Source organism: Colletotrichum acutatum (genome assembly GCF_030867785.1).
Source record: "Colletotrichum acutatum strain CBS 112980 chromosome Unknown BDZ83scaffold_12, whole genome shotgun sequence".
NCBI lineage: Eukaryota > Fungi > Ascomycota > Sordariomycetes > Glomerellales > Glomerellaceae > Colletotrichum > Colletotrichum acutatum.
In genome coordinates, this window is record NW_026849006.1 from 352,193 (window position 1) to 373,221 (window position 21,029).

Below are 21,029 nucleotides of genomic sequence, written 5' to 3' on the forward strand. Positions count from 1 at the left end.
GCCGTGAAGGAGGTGTGAATGTTATGCGCCCTGCTCAAGTCAGTAAGCATGTGTTGTCCGTCCCGGTTTCAAAGAACAGCAGGCGCATACAGATTGTGTGTGAGAGAGGAACTGGGAGAAAAGAAAAGAAGTGACAACGGCCAGAAGAATATTCGTACTGGTTCTCCTCGAAGAATCCGTCAAGTACTCTCCCTCTTCCACTTGGCAATGCCAGATGGATAGGTAGCTCGAGAAATGAAGCACCAAATTTGACAGAGAAGCCAAACGAGGATAGCGTACAAAATAGAAATGACAAGACGGGATAGGGAAAGAAGATGGCGGCCGTCGTCAGGGACAAGGAAGCGCGCGTACAAGGCTGGACAGGAGGGGCGCCAAAGGACTTGAGTCGAGTGGCATGCGAAACGTACCTGGTTGGCTGAAATTTTGGCTTTGGGGGTGAATTTTTCGGGGATTGGCTCCTGGTCTAAGTCGAGGCGAAGCTTTCTGATAGGCTTTTGACTCGAGTGTCACGATATGAGCTTGAAATCGCCTCCGAAGAAGCTATGACGCGTTGCGCGATAGGATGTTTGGCGGGAGGGCGAAAGTGCGACGCGGTTGGGCTGACTGGCCTTTGCTGTGTGGTCGCGGTGCGCTGCGCTGATGCGATGCGATGCGTGCGGTCCGGAGCGCTGCGGTCAAACAGGCAGAGACAGGAAAAGATGCTTTTTTCCGCAGGTTGCTTCAGTCACCTGATGAGCGAGCAGTTGGTATTGCTACTGGTATTGGGCCAATAGACAAGATGCTTGGTCGCAGGATAGCGAGAAGATCAAAATCGACGATGATAGGACCTCTCTGGGCGGATTCCAAGTCGCGAACAATTCACGACTGTTGGGTGAGTGATGAGTGGTGAAATGTGAGTGGTGGTGTTAGGTCGGGGGAGACGTTTGGAGAGTTGAGGGAGGGATGTGAGTGGTCGCAAGAAAAAACCGAGCTGATTTGCTGGGTTTTGTGGGAGGGCGGGTTTTTTCTGGCTTTTGGCTCGTTGGATTCGCTGGAGCTTTTCCTTTTGGCGAACCGGGGCTCTTTGGCACTTTGTACGCCTGTTTCGGAGGGTCACGAGGGTCGAGAGGGAAAAAAAACCAAGCAAAAGGTGCGTGGATCCTAAAGACACGAGTGTGAGTGTGTGGCGTCGGCGGAAGATGGGTCACCTTTTTTTTTTTCTTGCTGGGATCAGGTGGGCCTAAGGCTGCGACGATAGAGGGGGTGTGTTTAACAGAGACTGTGGTAGGAGAGACGGAATGAGGGGAAAGGGAAAGGGAAATAGGCCAGGGCGAGGAAGGTGAGGAGGGCAAGGCAGCCAGGCAGAAGAGGGGTAGGGGTGTGGAGGTGGTGGGAGGGGGGTATGGTTTGCTGACGTTGACGTCGCAGTGAGGGAAGGAGCAAAGCAGACATGGTCAGACTGAAGAGGGTAAGGGCGGGAAGTGAGGAAGTGAAAGTCCTGGGTAAAGCCGCACCGTGGTACTCCGTAGTGGTGGTGATGGTCTAACTTACAGCAATGGAAGGTACGCACACACGCCCCCTCCCGCGTTGAGGTGTAATTATCTTCTTTCCACTTTCTCAGGACGTCGCCGCCAGAAGTGCAAGACGTTGGGCTGGCAATAAAAGTGGCAGAGTCGGAGGGTAGGGCCGGGCAGGACAATGTTGCGTCACTGCGTTTCTTTCTTTCTCGAGTTGAGTCGTCGTACTCTGCGCTGGCTGTCTTATTCTCGGGTTGCCTTCCCACCGCGGTTTTCTGGCGGTGTGTGTAAGTGACCGTGAGGTGTGTAGAAGGAGGCAGGAAAGAAAAGGTGCGCGCGGGCGTTGTGCTCGGTGATGCGTTGCGTTGCCGCTGACGGCTTGCTTGTTTGCCTGCCAGCCAGCCTGCCTGCCTGTCGCGCTATGGTTCCCCCCTCACTGTCACCTTACTGTAAAGTAAGTAGACCTCTTCTGCTTTTCTTCACGTCTTCTCTTTGAGGATTCTTCGCGCGCGTCTCTTCACAGCTTTGCTACGATACCGTCCGCACGACACGACCTGGATGCAAGATCGATATAGTGCCAAAATGCGTAGCGGATAGGCTTAGCTGATGATTGGCGACCGATTGATATGATGGTCGAGGATCCAATGGAATGACACCAGCTTGGTCGACCCTGGTGTCTGTTTCGAAGTGCTGCTGAGGGACGAAAGCTGATTGAATGATTCGACTCGCTCGCTCTTTTGCTGCTTGCTGTCTCTTTCTCTCTCTCTGTCTTCCCGTCCTTTTTCTTTTCTGCCTTCGCACCTTGTCACGTTTGGGTGGGTCGGAAAGGATTGATTGGTTGGGGCGGAGGAGCAGGTGGAAGACGAGGGAGATTTCTGGGCCATGATTTGAGGGGCGGGACCATCAACCCTTTAACATCTCTGACTGGCTGAATCAGCGGGTCCTAGTGGGTCCATGGGTGTGGCTGGCGCTGCTGTCTTCGCTTCTGATTTGCTGTCATGACGTGATCTTGAGCTGGGCCGGCTATGTTCACACCTCTTTTTCTCCGACAGAGGGGAAAGAGGGGTGCGCTTTGGAACTGTGGTAAAAGTGGATCTTTCCAGTAAGGCATCCAGTCATTTTCCCATCCTCCCGTCGCTCCTTCACTGCTTGTCGAATTTCCTGGCCTTGGTTTTTTTTGTTTCCCTGGAGTGCAAGAAAGTCAGGTGCAGAAGTAACTCCCACTTTCCTAGGAAGGTACCGGTATTCTAAGTGAGGATTGAGGTTCCTTAAGCTGTCCACTTTCGTGCCGAACATCTTTATTGTTATCAACAAGTCAGCATCTTCCAGTGTGATATCGATAGTGCCTGTTGGATGGAAGTTTACATTCTTGAACGTGGCTCATCCTCTTCCGCTCATGGCGGGTTTTCTTTTCCCTCTTCCTCCGAGCGCTCGGCGTCTGCCTGTCAACCTCTCTGATTTTCTGCCCCGGCTCTCGAACTCTCAACTTTTCCGCATGGGGCAAAGTCTCCATCTGCCACGTTACTTCAGCACTTCCCTCTTTTAAAGCAAGGCTGCACACACCAACGACGACGGGAAACATGAGACGAGAAGGGACTCATCGCACCGCTGTTGCTCAATGCCCATCCTGACCTCCCGGCAGGATGACCACTTTTGGTCCATGCTGACCCAAGCTCCAGCTGCAACACGACACACGATATGCGGTGCGGCGGTACGCGTAGGCTGCACTCTACCTATGTTCTTCTGAAGCTCTAAGTTCTAGAGCTATTGAGGCGGACCCTACTGCACTGTACCTTGGGCTACCTCATCAAGCCTCTCTTCCGTGTCTTCCCATTTTCTCAGCCGTCGTTTCATGGCATGGCAGCGGTATGCGCGTACGGTATGGGTGACGCAACAAGCCAGCCGGTCAGTGTCGGGACTGGAGCGAAAACCTGATCCATCGTCCAACACTCCGAGGAATGAAGCCGATCGACGGGTTGTGAGCTGGCACCTAGCAAGGCCTAAATTTAGTGACCGACGATTCACTCGGGCTGCGCATCTCCTGTATTTCGCCTTCGACACTGCCAGGCTGCCTCGTTCTCCTCGCAGCGACGGGTGCCGGGAGTGGGACACGGACAGTGCGAGCAAGGGGCAGTTGAGCGAAGAGAAGGAGAAAGAAGAGGCGGTGACGGCTGTTCTGCTCTGCCCAGTGCCGCCAACTACTCTGCTAGCCACCCTCGGCTTTTGGCTTTGGAACGGTGAGGGGCAAAAGAAGGTCAGGTTGACGAGCGACGGGGAGGCTGGGAACGGAACGTTCTGATGACTCGGTTCATTCGAATTGAAATCCCCAAGGGTACTGCTGCCGAATGTGATATTGTTCCCAATATCTGATAACATAGGGTAAAAGCCTCAACCCGGGTGTTCTTACCAGCGCTTAATTATCACAGGCCGGCTACGGTGCTCTCATTTTCAAACGACCAGGTGGGATTCCGAATCACTGTTTCCAGGTTTCATGGACCACGGAAAGATCACCAGCTCCAAGCTCTAGGTCTGCTCGGGTACGAAATACCTACGGATACTGCTCGAGGTCCCGATGCGGACTGACGGTTTGCGCTGGTTGGTAGCTCGCCAGGGGATAGACGGAGGCTGGGGCTCATACTGTCGATCGGTTGGGCTGGACTACACAGTATTGGTGCGGGCTGGGATGGTCCCCTGCAACTGCGACGCGACTGTCTGTCTCCGGGTTTCCTGTCCTAGCTCCGTCCGCGCCGCATCACACACCTTTCTTCTTTTCACGGCTTGGGGCAGCACGACGAGATATTGCGAGGGCCCACCTTCAGCCACTTCGGCCCCACGTGACACACACCGCATAATTTTCTGACGAAATATTTTTATGACTCTGGATTTCTGAAGCAGCTCTTCCCTGATGAGCCGCTGTGCTCTGCAGGTACGTACCTGCATCCTGCGCTGCGTCTCACGGACTCCTCGCGTCCCTCACAGGCTCCCACCCTCTTCGAGTATCTCGAGCGGGGGAACTCTGGAGTGGCGCTCATGAAAGCTAGAGGACGGAAGGTTGTGCACCCATTCACAGCTCTACAGTATTCGTATGGGTACGGACAACTTGCTTCGTTTTCCCAGGCCTTGGAGCAAGGTAGATAATAGCATGGAAGAAAAGGCTACATGTCGCCAGCACGATTGTCGAAAAAGCACCAGTATCAAAGCTTGCTGACAACGGGCTACCGTACACTACACAGCATACGCGGTTTAGCCCGTGTTTTCGTACCGCATCCAGTGCGAGGTCTCTGTCCCGAGTGACTCGGAGTCACGAAACCTGCATCCGGCCGCTCGGAGATAGCTACCTACAGAACTCTGACTGCAGCAAGAACATGCAGCCTGGGCATCAAAGGCTTGGTGTCTCACGCGCCGACAGTCACAGTGGGGTTGCCCGGGTGCATCGGTCGTTGCACTCGCTCAAGCAGCGGCTGCAAGTTAGCAACAACGCGGGGAGTGAGTCTGAGAGACTGTAGTCTGTGGCAGCTGGACGGACTACAGAGGACGGAGCACGAATACAGGAGTACGGATATAGCCTGAAAGGCAGACATCTGCTCACTCCCCGTGTCTGTCCTGTGCTTGGAATAATGCGCGAGGTCAGGTGAGCAGCTCCAGCAAGCGGCCGAAGTGAATCCGCCCGCACTGGTGATCCGTCGTGGGCAGAGAGCCGGAAGTTGGAACGTCGCAACAGATCTCAACCATCTCTCCATAGACGGAGAGCCTTCGCCTCATCCTCGCACGGATCGAGCAGCAGGCGAACAACGTGACGCGACAACGATTGGACCAGAATTCGCCTCAAACGGACTACTTGAGTGGTTGGAGACACATCATTTCTGCAGCTGACTAATGGTCAGCTGTCTTTCTTGCACGATTCGACTGGGTGAGAAAGCGTCACGCCTCTTCCGGGGTACACAGACATTGAGCCAGTCTGAGGGCAAGAAACCAGGGCTGAGGGGGACGCCGCACGCTGCCTACGCTACTCTGCCACTCCCGTCGCCCGGCATTTACTATCAACGCCTATCAATGCTCGATCTGGCGTGACAGGCTGACAACATCTCGGACGAGGGCCACCTTCAGCCTGGGAACGCCGAGCCTCCTTAGTGTTACAGCTATCTTGACCAACGTCCTGGAGGCACATCTCCTTGCACTCCACGTATTGCTTCAACCTCACCCCATGTCGATCCATCTGGAGCAGTCACGGACTGACACAGGAACCACATGCGCTTCGGACCCCTTTTCACGAAGCCGTGCGGTCACTGCGGTCTAGACTCTAACTGGAACCGAGCTTTGACACGGCTCACTTGTCACTCATTACGTTGGCGGTTATGCGACCCAAGTATCCGTACTTCCGTACAGACACATACTGCCCAACTTCGCCTAGTCGCCTTGCCAGCTTCAGTCGTATGTTTACGTTGGGTTCAGATCTGCCTTCTGCCTGAAGCGCCTGATTAGCCATCGCCCAGCAGCAACACGATCCGCCAACCGAGTTGTTCCCATTGATCCAGCAGAAGAAATTCGCGCTGCCACATCTGAAGCTGTGGGATGGTCAACGTCTCACGTTCATGACCGAAGAACAGAGATATGTATTCGCACGCCTCTGAGAGACCGTGGGCAACTTATTCTTTCCGCACGTTCCCTGACGAAAGTCAAGATAACAGCATTCGCCTATAAGTTTGGGAGAGAATCCGTGTCTTGCTTCCAAGCGCAGGAGCACAGGACACAGACGTGCTCGCACGGAGGACGTCTGATGTCTGCTGAATTCTATCTTGTTACGTCTATTGCGCAATCCCGTCCCAGGACGCTCCCGCACGTCGCGCGATCGACATATGGCCCATCTTATTTTGTCGCCACGCTATAGTCTCCTTCGGCCTCAGCAGGCTCTGAACGAAATGATGAGTACGGTTGTTGTAACTCATGATTTCGAGTTTTCGCCAGACGCGGCTCAAAATCAGTGGCACCGTTACACGCTCAATGCCTACGCGCCCGTACTATTTGCTCCATTTCCCGATTCTGCAATCAGCTACCCCTCCACCCCGGTCGCAAGAAGGGATCTCCCGCATCTCTCTCGCGGCGAATGAGGACCGTTTTCTTGACTTCTGCTTTCCTATTTGGCGCGCCTCAAACCCCTCTATCCTCGAAAGCTAACACCACGCCACGATCCCTTCCCCCCTCTCTCACAAGTTTATTCGTCCACTGCGCTAATCACCCGGTCGTAGTGGATGGATGTCTCTTGTTCCTGGCGCTTGAACTTTGAATGACGCGGGGCGTCCCCAGACAAGACTGACATGATCATCAACGGCTGGTGAACCATTGCGCCGACGCGTCGAGTATCAAGGTTTCTTTGAAGCCTGAACTCGCGTTTTTTCTTGGTCACTTTACGGCCCCGGCGCGCGTGAGGATTCGTGCCGCGGTCCGTCTTTACCGGATGCGCCGGCGAAGATTGCTTTCGTGGATGGTTTACGGATGTCTACGGCGCTTGCGATGGACCGTTTCCGCCCCCGTTGAATGGCTGCAGACGATGTCACGGGATACCACGGTGACTATCTCTTGTTCCAAGCCTCCGGTTACCTTTGCTCTCCGTTCATTTCTCCAATGTCCACCTTGGACGCCTGCTACTGTGATTGTGACAGATTGCGGATCGCAGATAGACATTGAGACGTCTAGTTGGACGCAGTCGCTAAGCTCCTAGGGATTGCCGCCGTCTCGTGGTCGTCAAGTCGTACTCTTCCATCATACAAGCGTTATGTTTGCCAGGTTTCTTTGCGAATCAAGGTCCGGCAATCGGCTACCGCTGCCAAGTTCTGATTGCTACAGCAAGCCCGGGCTTCACGCCGATAGGCGACTGGGTTTCCCGGCACCCGGCCTTTTGCAATGACTTTCCAAGCACCGCCGATCCGTCACGTGGTTGGCTTTCCTGTTCTAGTTCCGGTGATCTGCAAAATTGACAATTTTCCTTTGCCGATTTAATGTCTATTCCAAGCCGGATAGACAGCAAAAAAGCCCAGCATGTATCTGTCAGTCAGTGAGTAAATGAGGTAAGTAGAGTGGCGACAGCCAAAAGCAAATGATTTCCGAAACCGAGAATCGAACTCGGGGCTATGCCTAACCTCTCCCAGAGATGAGAGGGCATCATGTTGGCCACTACACCATATCGGATGTTGATGGAATTTCGGGACGAGTAGGAAAATAGGAATGGTGCGTAGAAGGACTGGAGAAGGCCCCGGTGAATGTGGAGATAGTCTGCGTGGATTCCGAGCGGTTGTGTGGCTCCTCTTTGTGCCGTCCGACTAGCTAGATGCCTGCGGGTTTCCGTTCAGAGCGGGCGGCTGCCCCGTTTGCGGGTTGGTTGGGCCTTTTGACGTCTTATGCCTGATTGACTTGGTCAGGTTTTCCTAGACTAAAGTAGAGAGAAACAGGTTTCGCATTCGTGAAGTAGTTGAAAATTTGGATTGTGAACATGCAGCCACTGTACAGACTATTGACTCGATCAGTTACGTGAAAATTTGTGCTTCTTTTACATACCGGGGATAAAACCTGAAAAGAATACCGAAAAAGACTGAGCTGTCAAGAGTTGAGAAAGCACAGTCGGTTGCTTCAAAACTCTCGAACTCTCGGTTTAGGCTGTGTCAGACTTTACGCACCTTCTAATTGAGATGATAGACTATCGGCGTAAGAGGATGCTGATGAGGGAAAGTCAATGACAGCACTTCACTCAACTCAATCTATTCATTTCTGGACGACTAGTTGATTGGCTAACAGACGAAATCGTGATAGTCGAATAACTTGATCGATTGGCCATTCGCTTGAGTTGCTCTCAGTGGAGCGTCGATTTGAAGTGAATCGAAAGTCAGACAAGACTCGGGAAGACTCACAGCATGTCTTTACAGCCATGAGATGAGGTACTGAAAACTCTGGGCATTGGAACGACAAAGTTGGTAAACAAATTTGGCAACAATGGACCAACAACACAAGAAGGACGTTGAACCTCGAGATAACCTATAAACCCGACTAGAATAGCTCGTACTCGGGTACGCGCGCGCGGCGGGCACACACCAAGTCAATGTGACAGCTCGGACTCCGTTTACGAAAATTTTAGCATGCCATCGAGGCTATATTGACAACCTTGCGACAATACCGCTAGTCAAAGCTTAAACGGACTTGGTGGAGCCCGGGCAAGCCATTTGCACCGTTGACTGTCAACGTCAAAGTTTCCTTCCAGATTAATAATAATCTCGTTCACTCTGTAGTTCGGTATTCTTGCTTCCCAACCTTGGTAGCTAGTGCGCCCGTGGCTACCATTAATGGTCGCTTCGGGTGTCACACTTACACGGCAACCGGGGGCTGTGAAGGATGCGGAACTTTGCCTGGTTCGGCATTCGTAAACGCCCGCCATTTCGATGTCCGGGTCGTCCGGCCGCACCGGCAGAGATTCTCTAAGAAAGTTCATGGCCCTGGGCAACGTTTCGCTAGGAGCAAATTGATAAATACAACAATATGTCCCGAGCAATACGCTGAGGTCCTGTTCTTCTTGACTTCCTCCTTCTACATGCCGCATAGCCAGCTAATCTCTAATACGGCGCGCGCTTGTTAATACCACTTAGTTCAACTACAGTCACTCCTTGGCCCTTCTCCTTTCAAAACATGAAGTTCAACCAGCTCGCCTCGCCCGCCTGGGCTCTCCTGCTCTCTCAAGCCGCAGCGAAGCCCTGCGCCGAGGCAAAGATCGATGTCGACGTCGCCATCATCGGCGGCGGCAGCGCCGGTATCCACGCCGCGATCCAGCTCAAGGACGCCGGCGCCAAGATCGCCGTCATCGAGAAGAAGTCGCAGATCGGTGGCCACGCCGAGACCTACATCAACCCGCAGACCAAGATTCCGGCCAACGTCGGCGTCGTCCTCCTCGAGAACAGAGAGATTGTCAGCAACTACTTCTCCCGCCTCAACGTCTCGACCATCAAGGCCAACCCTCTCACCAGCGCCACCGCCGGCGCGTCAAAGAGCTACGACTTCTCGCTCGGGTTCCCTATTCCTGCACAAAACGCCTCGGCCTCGGCCGCGCAGCAGCAGGCGCTCCAGGCCGCTGCGCAGGCCTACTCGACCAACGTGCTGGCCAAGTACCCCTGGATCGACCAGGGCTTCCTCGTTCCCGACCCCGTGCCGGAAGAACTTACGCTCCCTTTTGCCGAGCTCGCTCAAAAGTACAACTTCACAGCGCTTCTGGCCGTCATCGCCCAGTTCAACTGGTGGACCGGAGACATCTCCACGATCCCGGCGCTGTACGGCATCAAGGGCCTCGGACCTGGTCTGCTCCAGAGTCTCTTTGGCGAGTTCATCCTCTCCGGCAACGGTGATACCCGGGCTCTGTACGACGCCGCCGCCGTGGAGCTCGGTGACAGCGTCCTCCTCAACTCCAACGTCGTCAAGGTCGAACGCGATGTCAAGATCGACAAAGCCACCACCTCGGGCGTCACCGTCCTCGTCCAGCAGCCAGGCCAACCCAAGAAGCTCATCCGCGCCCGCAAGCTCCTCATCGCCATCCCCCCTATACTGGAGAACGTGGCCAAGTATGACCTCAGCTCGGACGAGCACGCCCTCTTCTCCAAGTTCTCCGCCCTCGGCTACTGGGCCGGCGTCGCCACGATCCCGGGCCTGAACACCAGCCTCACCAACGTCGGCGTCCAGACCCCCTTCAACCAGCCCGTCATCCCCGGCACGAACGGCTTCAACACGGCCGGGTCGCCCAACGACTTCCTTGTCGCCGTCGGCTTCCAGGATACGAACTACACCGAGGCGGATGCCAAGGCCGTCCTCGTCAAAAACCTGGCTACGCTGGCCGCTGTCGGCGCTGTGCCCAAGGACGCGGCGCAGACGGTCACGTTCCCCTATGTTTCGGACCACAAGCCCTACAACGTCCGCGTCTCAACTGAGGAGATTAAGGGAGGATTCTATGGGAAGTTGCTTGCTTTGGAGGGAGCGCGTAACACGTACTGGGCTGGTGCGACTTTCTCTGGTCACAACAGCGCGCTGGTATGGTCGTTCAACGAGGGGACGGTTCTGCCGGGCCTGAAGAAGGATCTTGGTCTGTAATGGAGATACGCTCTTATTGGCATAGCGAAGGAGAATGGAAGCTGGAAGCGTGCATATTAGAGCCTCGGCTGAAGGCCCTGGCCCCTAGCCTACATAGAATCATCATCTCAGGATCAATTTCTGCGCCACTCTGATAGTTCTTCCGAGGTCGGGTGAAATGCTAAACGCATTGTTTATTAATCCATCGCCTCAGCTGTGACAAAGGAGTCAGCTTTCAACCTCCATAGGCTCTGGTCCACCGGCCGATCTACAATTCGGAGTCCAAATCATGCTTTCGACCCGGAGTTGACCTGAATCTGCTCCGCGTCAGATTGCTCGGTTACGTTCGCGTCCGAGATTCCTGCGTCGCTATCCAGGCCAGATACTTCACCTGGGAGTCGGTCCTTGACAAGAAGGGCAGCCCAGGTCGTCGCCGGCGCTCCCACGTAGAACACGACTACAGATATGACCAAGTTGGTCATCAATGAGGCGCTGCGGACCGAGCCGACGGCATAGGCTAGAGCCGATCCCAACGATTCTCCAGAGCGAAGGACACCCATCGACAAAGCAATGGTGTCCGCTTCAACGTCAAAGGTTCCGAGAGTCCAGTAGAGCCATACGCCGACAGTCTCATAGGCAATGCTAAAACGGCTTGTCAGCACTCGCCGCCATGGTTGCTTTGGAGATCGGTGAGGAAAACTCTTACCGGTAAAGAATGAAGATTGCGACTCCTTCACCGAAGCTCTCACTAGCCCAGTCAATCTCGCCAGGACTCTTTCTTGCCCATCTCTCCTGGACAACCAGATTCCAGATCCAAACCAGTGTGAAGAGAGCCAACAAGAGATACCAACTCCAGCGTGCTTGGGTAGTTCTATTCAAGTGCTTTGAATCAAGCCACCACCCTGCGAGAACATTTGATATCGCGCCGACTACAGCAATGATAAACCCCGCAAGAGTACGAGCGCGAACGGTGAAGTATGCAGCCATGTAGTTGCCTTGGTACGTGACGCCCCACTGTGCGGTGATGAAGGCCGGGATGAGAAGCAAGACCTCTCTGCGCTTGAATTGCGCAAGGAAGCCCCTGAACTGCGTCTTGAATGTTCGCTGAGAGTTAGCAAAGATGGGCTTCTTCCCGTCTTTGCGGATCAGCTTGTCGGGTGGTGCCAGCAGTAGTGAAAGTGGCAAACCCAAGCACTGAATTGCAACGAGGACCAGGTAAGTCGAAGGTGAGATGGCGCCGGTCGTGTCGCTGTCTTTGTTAATGGCAAGTTGAATCGCGGTGGCAATGATGGATCCGAGCTTTCCAAGAGCCATCCAAATGCTGACTATGCGAGAGATTAGCAATGATGAGACTCCTTCGAGGTTTCTGCATGTCTCAAGATATGATGATTTTGTGGTTCTAGAAACACGTACTGCAGACACCACGACGAGCAACTTCAGGATAGCCCACAGCTATAGCGGCTTCACCAGGCCAGAGTGCCGATGCCTACTTCAAGTCAGAGACCCATGACTACCAGTGCGATGATAGGAAACCCACTGAAATTCCACACGTGACAGCACCAAAGATCAGAAACCACTGCGTTCCCCAAATCGAGTTGCAATAGAGCGCCGCGGAGTACGGTACATAGCCCAACGTTCCGATGACGACAATCCACTTCATGCCAATCAAGTTCCCGATCATACTCGCCAGTGGTGACAGCACAATCATGATACTAAGCCATTAGCAACACGAACACGATATCCCTGAACATTCGGAAAGACTTAAGTCGAGAGAGAGCAACTCACACGAATGTGATGACGTTCACAGCGTTGATGATGTATGGCTCAGCTTGACCACCGGCGCCCAAATCTGAAGAGATTGATCAGCAATTACATATCGCGGTAATAGTAACGCATTCAATCAGCTTACTGTTCATTGCCGTCCATATTCCGGGTTGAGTGAAGCTGATGAGACCCAGCAAGACAGCTTGGAATATCGTTCCGCGGAAAATATCGTGGACTTTGCTTTTGGGCTTCAACGCCCGAGGGCTGACTCCAGACATATTAAGAGATCTCGTCGCACTTGAGGAACAGAATACGTATTGAGCTGATAACTCAAGGAGGCATCTTCAAGACATGTGCTTTGTTTTTCAAAGCCTCTTCAAATCCTTTTCAACCCGAATCATCAGCGCGATAACGGCATTGCGCTATGGCAGGTCTTGATGGTACAACGCGCCAAGTGGATGCGATTTTGCGAACAGCAGCCCCGATGTCCTTGAGAGCCGCGTAGGAATCTCCCATCCACTTTCCAATGCTACGCATTTCAGGCAAGAAAGTGGAAACTTGAAAATGATAACGCTGACCATGTTGCTGCTAGGCAAGGGTGATTTCCCGATATCTTTCCGAAAGCTCGTCACGCCATAGCCCTGGTCGGATTTGATCTCATCTGGATCCATCAGCAAACTAGGGAGGCATAAACTGGCAGATGTTCAGGAAAGAAGTTGAGGAGTTTTCAGAAGTCCGATCAAGTTGCGTCTGACATTTCTCAAGTAAACTACGATGATATCTCAGCTCGGCTTCACAAGCAACAGCACAGACAACTCTAGTATGCTTACGTGCAGGCACAAATCCTGGCTCAGAGTTTTGGATTGAAACGATCTACACGAATTAGAATCCTCACTGAGGATCATTGATGATTTCCTTGGTTGAGCACATGACCCAAAGCCTGTTTCATCAAGGATATTTTGCATTATAGCCCTCATTACTCTGATTTAACCACAGGCACCCTAGGTGCGCGTGCACTCCTCAGAAATTTAAGAATGATTGTCCCTCATGCTTTCATAGATAGATGTAGCAGAAGGGAGTGTCGTCAGCAGTGCTCAGTAGCTCTTTGATAGGGCGATCTTGCGCCAAAACGCCCATCTCAACTATGTCCTCCTTCGTGGCGTCACGGCTCGGTGGCAGGTTGAGAATCGTGATGGTCCCAGCAATCTCAAAAGCCTCCCAGAGGTGAAGGGCTTGCCAAATCCAGTAAACGCGGTCGACCATGGCGTGATGGAGGAAGAAGGTCGGATCGGTCGGGGAGGAGTATAGATCACTAGCATCTCCGTTTGCGACGAAATGGCCTGAAGCGTGCATGCCTACATTCGAAGTATTAGTCTCAACTGTAGCTATCTCAGGGATTCGTTGAACATACCCAAGAAGCCATCCCAGAAGCGTCCCTGGAGCTCATTCTGAAATGTTGAAATATTCTTAGAAGCTTGGCCAACGGTGACGTTGAGCAGGTTAGGGGTCGTCAACCAAGTAGACGCTGCGTAGGAGCTCAAGTCGCGGCGCAGGCAACGTGGGTTGTACTCCATGGGGCCATGGGGGTTGGGGTCCAAACCATTCATACCGGGAGATACTGGACCAAGGTTGACAGTCATGCTGTATCCTGTCAGATGAACCCTCTCATGAAGGTAAGGATGTCACTTACTTCACAAGAGGACCGCTCATCACACAACCACCGCCATTACCAGACGGTACTGCGATCTCGCCATATGGCGAAGCACTCACGCTACCATTATGAGCAATGAAGGCACCATCACCACTCAGGCTGGTATCGCTCCCATCGTAAACTGGTGACTTGCGCGGATCATCGGTGTGAGCGAACCAGTTCCAGTAGGGCTGGGCCCCCTTGTAACCACACTCGGTCTTTAAAGCATTCTCATACGCCCAGGTAAAGTACCGATGCCATGTCAAGAAGTTGCCTGTGCCATGAATGGTCCGAGTTTGGTTGATATGGACGGCAACAAAGTCGTCATATCGGTTACGGGCTCCTGGTGCGAAGGATGGGTCGGACTTGGAAGGAGACGTCAACATGCACTGGACGGCACTGATGTACTCCTTGCGCTCCGTGGTAGAGAAAGCAGCCCTGAACCAAGATGTTAGATGTGTGTACTAGGGCTAGCCACTCCGTCTCACAGGAAAGGCCTCGAAAACATTATGAGACAAGATAGAGCAAAGAGCCTACCAATCCCTGCGAACACTGGCGTTGAAGAGGTTGCAACCACGCTTAGAAATGGTCCCATTGGCCTCAGCCGCCTTCAAATTCTCCATGGCCTGGGCTTGCAGGTCTGCGAGCACATCTCCAGCGTCACGAGCCTCGAGAGGGGTGTCGAGGGGGGCGCCACATGCGACGACTGCCAAGCTCAGGACGGCTGTGATCTTGACGGGAATCATCGTAATCGGCTAAAGTCTGCTTTTGATGAAAGGGGGTTCCAGATGCAAGCTTCCGCTTTAGGAGGGGGAAGGGATCTGCAAGGGCAGCGGAGCGAGGAAGGTGAGCAAAAGAAACAGAGAAACGTGGCATTCGAGAATGTGGGTGGCTTCTATATACACCGAGGCATGCTCCCACCGGTGAAGCATTCCCATCACTGCCGAATGTAATTTCAACATATTGATACCAGTCGACTTGGCAAGCGTATTCATCGCCACAATTGACTAGATTCGTAGAGTTACTCATGTGTTGGTCAACAACTTGCCCGTGGATGTTGGAAGGCCTACGCTTTCTCGGCACTTCGGTGTTGATATCTGAACTAGGCAAGTCGTCCTCGTTACTGACCCCTGCCCCTTGGGATCAAGCCCGCTTCTTGATATGGTGGGGTCTGAGATCAATACTCGATCAACGAGCCGCCTGGAGAATGGAACGTGGGATTGCAGAAGGAGATAAAGGGCAACATTCTGAGATGACTTTAGTTACTTGGAGCTCTTTAGCCGGGAAAGGCTGCACGTGAGTGAGTATAGCTAGTCTCTGCCCTTGAATCTGGAGAGATTCTCACCTTGTGTAGGCCTTTCCTTCAACCTCGCTCGTCTACAGTAAGTGTTCCTGACTTCGGAATACCAATCTCACCCATCCAATCGCATGCAAGAAGTCGGGCACGCCATTGCCTTAAACCCCCCCACGGCCCACATACACTTGACCCAGTTCGGGCGTACGAAGAAGGCTTTGGAGGCTGAAGCACAAGCTTTCAAAGTTCTGAATATGCAAATCAGTCCATACCAGGGACCGCTGAACTAAGGAAGCTTCCAAGATGTATTGCAACTTGCAAATCTGCAATTTGCAACAAAGCCCCCGCCCCCGCTCGTCAGAATGTCACATCTTGTTAGCTCCAGCGTTCCAACCCATGCAGGGGCTCCACAGGCTGTCAACATTAGATGTTAGTTCCAACGGGCACGCTAGGGGAGTTCGGGGAACATGCCCTACAACGGCTCGTATCACACCACCGAGCATGGATCTAGTGCGCCAGGATCAGATATGGCTGCGGTTGCGGCTGCGGTTGAAGGCTGTCGACGAATGATGAGGCTCCTTCGTTCGTTAACCCTTGGCCCCTAAGCGTGCAATGCCCTGGCTCGACTAACATCCCGCATTTGCTAGAGAATCACTCACATGAAGGCCTTTACCCGCAGGCACTGGGGGAAAGATCATCTAACGCGGTTTATTTACCTCAAAGAGACTTTTCACGGTGGAGAGATTGCGTCTCTCGCCTCAAATCAATTTTTTGCCAAATTGAGCTCCCCTGATCTTTCGGACATTCGTACATCACATGGGGAAATGATATCGTACTTCTTGTTGACCGAGAGGCCGACGACTGACATGGGCCGGCCTGGGTGGATTTCAAAAGACCTGGCGACATAGAGTGTAGGCAGCCATACATGCAGCCAAGGCTGTAATACTTGTTGAAGGCAATGAATCCTCACAGCCCAGCCTGAGAGATTGGTTTTTCGACATAATCTCGCCACTGATCCCAGCAAGTTGACGAAGAACACATCGGTAACGAGCACCACTTTGAATTTATTTCTAAATCAGATCGGACTTTTTTCGATGATGTTTTGCTCGGAGACAAATTCACCAAAGTGTACGTGCTGTCATCGAAGTTGAAGAAAACGATGTGAGAAAAAATAAGTGAAGAACTTCAAGAGTCTTCAGGCTCACTCACCATTTCTACCGCAACTCAACTCAATCCACCAGAATCCTATACGTCTCACTCATTCAGGGGGAATTAAATGCCCGGAGGACTTGGATGGCCGGGGGCGGCACACCTTTCTGTGCCGCAGCTAAGCAGTTGACTGAAAACAGTGCAGGTTCCATCCCACCGGATGCCTGATTCTCGATGAAGACAGCTGCAGGAGTGAGCTCGCCACACCAGAGCCATGCTTACGAAAATTCTACACTCTGAAGAGGCAGGTGGACTGCAAACCCACTTGACACCTAAAGCGAATGGAACGTGACTGAACGAGCAACTCGCATTGATTCAGTTCCAACTTCCCGCACCAATGCTTGGTGTAAGACGGCCGTGGCACGCTTTTGGATCCTGCTTTGCTTCCTGCGTTCACAAATGGCAGGCTTTTTGTAACATGCTGCATGTAAACATTCATGATATGAACTTATGACTCGCTCTTCCATGCGGGCAAAATATCTCTCTATCATCTATGTATTGCTTTTTCATTTGCCTGGTCTCAATGTACGTCTTGTTCAGCTATAATCGGCCATAATGTCTTCAGCTCCCCCACCTACCACACCCCTTGACCCGGAATGGGCCAAGGAGAGCAATACCGCCATGATTGTCGGTGTAACCGGCGGCTTCCACGCTCTTGCTCTGCTTTTCGTTGGCCTTCGCGTGTACACCCGTGCCGCCATCGTCAAGCTTATGGGGAGAGACGACTACGTCGCCATTGCATCAGCGGTACGTCTGCTTGGGTCGATTTTAGTCTCCAGAGCTGAGAAATATTGATTTTGGAAGTCATGTGCCGTGGCAGGGATGACAATCTTTTCAGTGCAATCCTTTTACGGTCTCGGGAAGCACACACTCACCATCCCTGCCGAGAATATAGTCATCATGAGAAAGTCAAGCTTCTTCCAGTCAATCATATCTTCCATCGCTGGTTTGGCGTTGCTGAAAGTATCGATTGGCCTCTCACTCCTCCGGCTCAGTAATGGTATCTGGTACTCGAGATCTATTTGGGCATTAATTGGTAAGTATCGACTACCTTGAGCTGTGAATGATCAGACACTGGTAGACACGCATGATTATTTTCTGACTGCAATCAGTATTTGTGTCTGCCTATAGTTTTATGGCCTGGATGACGTTCTTCTTCTACTGTCAACCACTGGAAGGCTATTGGGACAAGAGTTTGAAACCCAAATGTTATCCAATCACTCTCTTCATCAAATTCGGCTTGATCAACACTGCCTTCAACATCTCCACTGATGTATGCTTCGCTACGCTTCCTGTGAGCAACTTCCCTCTCGCCTAATTTTTCTTGGCATCTGCTGTTAGTGAATGAGTGAGCCTACCACCAAATTACTAACAGCCGAAAACTCTTCACCTCCCCTTGCCGGAGCCCGCATCCGCGATGGCCTCACAGCCGCCGTCGGGCACCGGACTGATGTCGGCCGACCAAGCCGACCCCGAACCAGGCTCCGGGACACCTCCGGAGCCGAACCCCACCTCAAGAGCTAAGCGACGCCGCGACGCCGAGGCACAGCCGACCCGGCCCAGCCTAACGGGAAGCCAGCTTGATGCCACCACCGACGCCCCTACCTCGGCCGAGGGGCCCGCAGCCTCTACCGCATCTGCTCCGAGCGGATCTGCCACAGGGTCCGTCTTGACAGCCCTTGCAGAAGAAGCTAGACAGTACGAGGCACGGAAAGACGTCTTTCTGACCATTGCACGGTCCGTCGACAGCGTTGTCGCCAGCTTTGACGGTTCTAGAAAGCAGATCGCGAAAGAAGCCACTGCCTATGTCATTCAAACCCTCAAGAGACTGATCAATCACGAGACAAGCCCAATAGCGGCCCGGAGTTGGGCGGCTGTCGTCGCACCGATGGCGGGCAACACCACTGCGGCGACCCGGAGCGGCCAGAGCTGCCAGAGCTCTGCCCGCCCGAAGGCCACACTCCCCGCCGAGGATCAGCCGCAGGCGCAGCCGAAGGAGGACCTCCGCATCTTTGCCCGCGTCCCGGAAGAAAGCTTAGCGGCCGCTCGGAAGATCGCACCGTTCGCCGTACGACAGATCGTCTGTAAGGCCGTTGGCCTGGGGCTAGCGGACCTTCCCCACGTCTACCATATCAGCACAGGTTACTCTCTGAAGCCGCGAAACAAGCAAATACAGGAAAGACTACTTACAAGTAAGGCAAAGCTGGCGGAATGCCTCGGCGCCCACCAAGTCGAGACGCCTATCAAGTGGCACACATACGTTGTGCCGCGATGCCCAACAAAACTACACAGCATTGGCGGGGACGTCCTGGACCCAGCCACACTCGTTGAAGATGAGGTCTTCGCACAGACAGGACAGAAGCCTGTCCTTGCTCGACCGTCCCGCCTTGGGCCCAACCCAGTCACGAACGAAATATCTTGGCTCATATCATTCACATCAGAGGTCACGCCCTTCAGGCTCTTCAACCAAAGCGGCAGATCTCTGCCCATCAAAAAACGAAGGACGCTCATCCGACATGACCCCGGCTGCCAGGGCTACCACGCCAACCGGTTCTGCGGACGACGACCGACTTGCAGCAACTGCGGAAGACCTTCCGACTCACACGAAACGGGACCTTGCATGGCCAGGCCCCAGTGTCCCAACTGCTGCGGCCCCTTCCAAGCCGGCCACACAGACTGCCCAGCGAGGCCCTCGGTCGTAAACGGCGTCGTCTCCCTTCCCGGTCGAAAGGAGCGGGCTCGGATCCGGAAGGCCGGCCAGAAAGCATCGGACACTCTGTACAAGGCTACTCGATCCGACAGTAGCCAGGAGGCGGCAGGCGTCCCTACCTCCACCAGCCAGAACCAGCAACCCGGCGCCAAGCGCGCGCGCACGAGAACGCCCTCCGCAAGCTCGATCGTTTGCCTCGGTGACGGAAGCACTGACAGCAGCAGCATGGATGAAGACGAGGCGGACGAAGGCGAAGGCGAAGACTCCCCCGACAACACCTCCATCGACCGTCCCGTGCTACCCATGCCAAGCAGGAGCCAACGGGCAGCACAGAAGCCAAACTACAACGTCGCGAATGCCTACACCCACCTCGAACTCGACTCGGAGACGTAAGCCGAGAGCGGCGACCCCACGGATGCTACGCGTTGCGCAGGGCAACGTCGGAAAGATCTCCCCGGCGCACACGGCTTTCCTGCAGCTCTGCTGGGAGGCTCAGATAGATGTGGTCCTCGTCCAGGAACCCTGGACGGGCTGGAAGGACGGAAACGTGCAACTGAACACGCACCCGGGTTTCGACTCTTTCGTCCCGGTCGACTTCTGGGACAGCGAAGGAACCAGACCAAGAGTATTGACCTACACACGCAAAGGGATAGGGATGACGGTGGAGCAGCAGAGGCCTGTCCACACGAGAGACGTACTGTGGCTGGTGGTCGACAAAACGACGACTATCGTCAACGTGTACAGACAACCCCGCGACCCCCACAGCCGCACAACAGGGATACTGCTAGAACTCAAACCCCCGGAGCGAGCTTTGATCGCGGGTGACTTCAACGCGCATCACTACTCTTGGGAGCCCGGGACGAGGAACGGGAACCGGGGAGATGACATTGCAGGCTGGGCAGACGGCCACAATCTCTCTCTTATCAGCGAAGTTGGGGTGGCAACCCAGGATTGCGGACATGTCCTGGACCTGGCTTTCTCTAATATCCCTTTTGCGCACGCGCAGGTCAGCCCACAGCTACACCCGGGAGCTGACCACGAGGCCATCGTGGCCGTCATACCACTATTCAAACGCCCAGTGTCACAGGGAGAGGGCCACCCGCAGCCACGGCCACTGTCAGTGCCCGACTCGGCGCTGCCTCGGCTGAGAGACCTGATCGAAGGGGGGCTAGCTGCGATGCCCAATCTGGGGGATCAACCTACTCCGGAAGACCTGGACGGGCAGGCAAGTCACATCGTCGAGCTCTTCTCCCGAGCCATTGAGGCGGTCGGCAAGAAGAGAGGAAAACATGGTAAAGGCGCGGCTTGGTGGACGGAGGAATGCGCAGAGGCCCACAGAGCATACCGTGCTGCCCGCAACCAACAAGCCTGGGAGACGGAGCAAGATGCGCACCTTTATCTAATGGAGAAACGAAAGGCGTTCCTGAGCACGGTGAGGAAGGCTAAGCGAGCATACTGGGCCGGAAAGATCGATGGAGTCGCTTCAGACCGGGACCTGTACCAGATCATGGGTTGGCGGAAGGCGAGCCCACTGACCAGAGCACCCCCATTGGTTGTGGACAACCAGACGATCGAGGATACTGACGAAAAGGCCCAAGCGCTTCGGGAAGCCCTTCTCGACAGGTTTAGTGCGGAAGATGACGCACCGGGTAATCCGTTTGACGTACCCGTCGTCCCAAGGCGAGCGATTACTTGGCAGGACAATGTTAGCGGAGAAGAAGTGAAGACGGCCACCTTAACAAAGACAACGACCCCTGGTGTGGACGGGAT

General features: G+C 53.9%; 4 protein-coding genes and 1 non-coding gene across 5 annotated transcripts; 2 read left to right on the forward strand and 3 right to left on the reverse strand.

Annotated features, from left to right (window-relative positions):
• Positions 1–7,595: 7,595 nt before the first annotated feature.
• Positions 7,596–7,682, reverse strand: BDZ83DRAFT_t57. The gene has a single exon. It is a non-coding gene; the product is annotated as a tRNA-Glu (tRNA).
• Positions 7,683–8,745: 1,063 nt separating this feature from the next.
• Positions 8,746–10,793, forward strand: BDZ83DRAFT_606143 (FAD dependent oxidoreductase family protein). Its single transcript, XM_060507363.1, has one exon. It carries the CDS (start codon positions 9,168–9,170, stop codon positions 10,611–10,613), a length of 1,446 nt encoding a protein of 481 aa, XP_060369369.1. The 5' UTR covers positions 8,746–9,167; the 3' UTR covers positions 10,614–10,793.
• A 1-nt stretch (position 10,794) lies between these two features.
• Positions 10,795–12,634, reverse strand: BDZ83DRAFT_691308 (major facilitator superfamily domain-containing protein; the record flags this gene model as incomplete). Its single annotated transcript, XM_060511314.1, has 6 exons — positions 10,795–11,234; positions 11,299–11,917; positions 12,006–12,078; positions 12,130–12,304; positions 12,378–12,441; positions 12,502–12,634. The coding sequence occupies 6 exons, from the start codon at positions 12,632–12,634 to the stop codon at positions 10,880–10,882; spliced, it is 1,419 nt and encodes a 472-aa protein (XP_060369370.1). The 3' UTR covers positions 10,795–10,879.
• A 585-nt stretch (positions 12,635–13,219) lies between these two features.
• BDZ83DRAFT_727364 (uncharacterized protein) lies at positions 13,220–14,792 on the reverse strand (the record flags this gene model as incomplete). Its single annotated transcript, XM_060512782.1, has 4 exons — positions 13,220–13,711; positions 13,768–14,018; positions 14,047–14,484; positions 14,584–14,792. 4 exons carry the CDS (start codon positions 14,790–14,792, stop codon positions 13,410–13,412), a joined length of 1,200 nt encoding a protein of 399 aa, XP_060369371.1. The 3' UTR covers positions 13,220–13,409.
• Positions 14,793–17,104: 2,312 nt separating this feature from the next.
• BDZ83DRAFT_789011 (uncharacterized protein) lies at positions 17,105–17,927 on the forward strand (the record flags this gene model as incomplete). The annotated part of the gene is made up of 3 exons (XM_060515690.1): positions 17,105–17,296; positions 17,354–17,585; positions 17,662–17,927. 3 exons carry the CDS (start codon positions 17,105–17,107, stop codon positions 17,865–17,867), a joined length of 630 nt encoding a protein of 209 aa, XP_060369372.1. The 3' UTR covers positions 17,868–17,927.
• Positions 17,928–21,029: the final 3,102 nt, after the last annotated feature.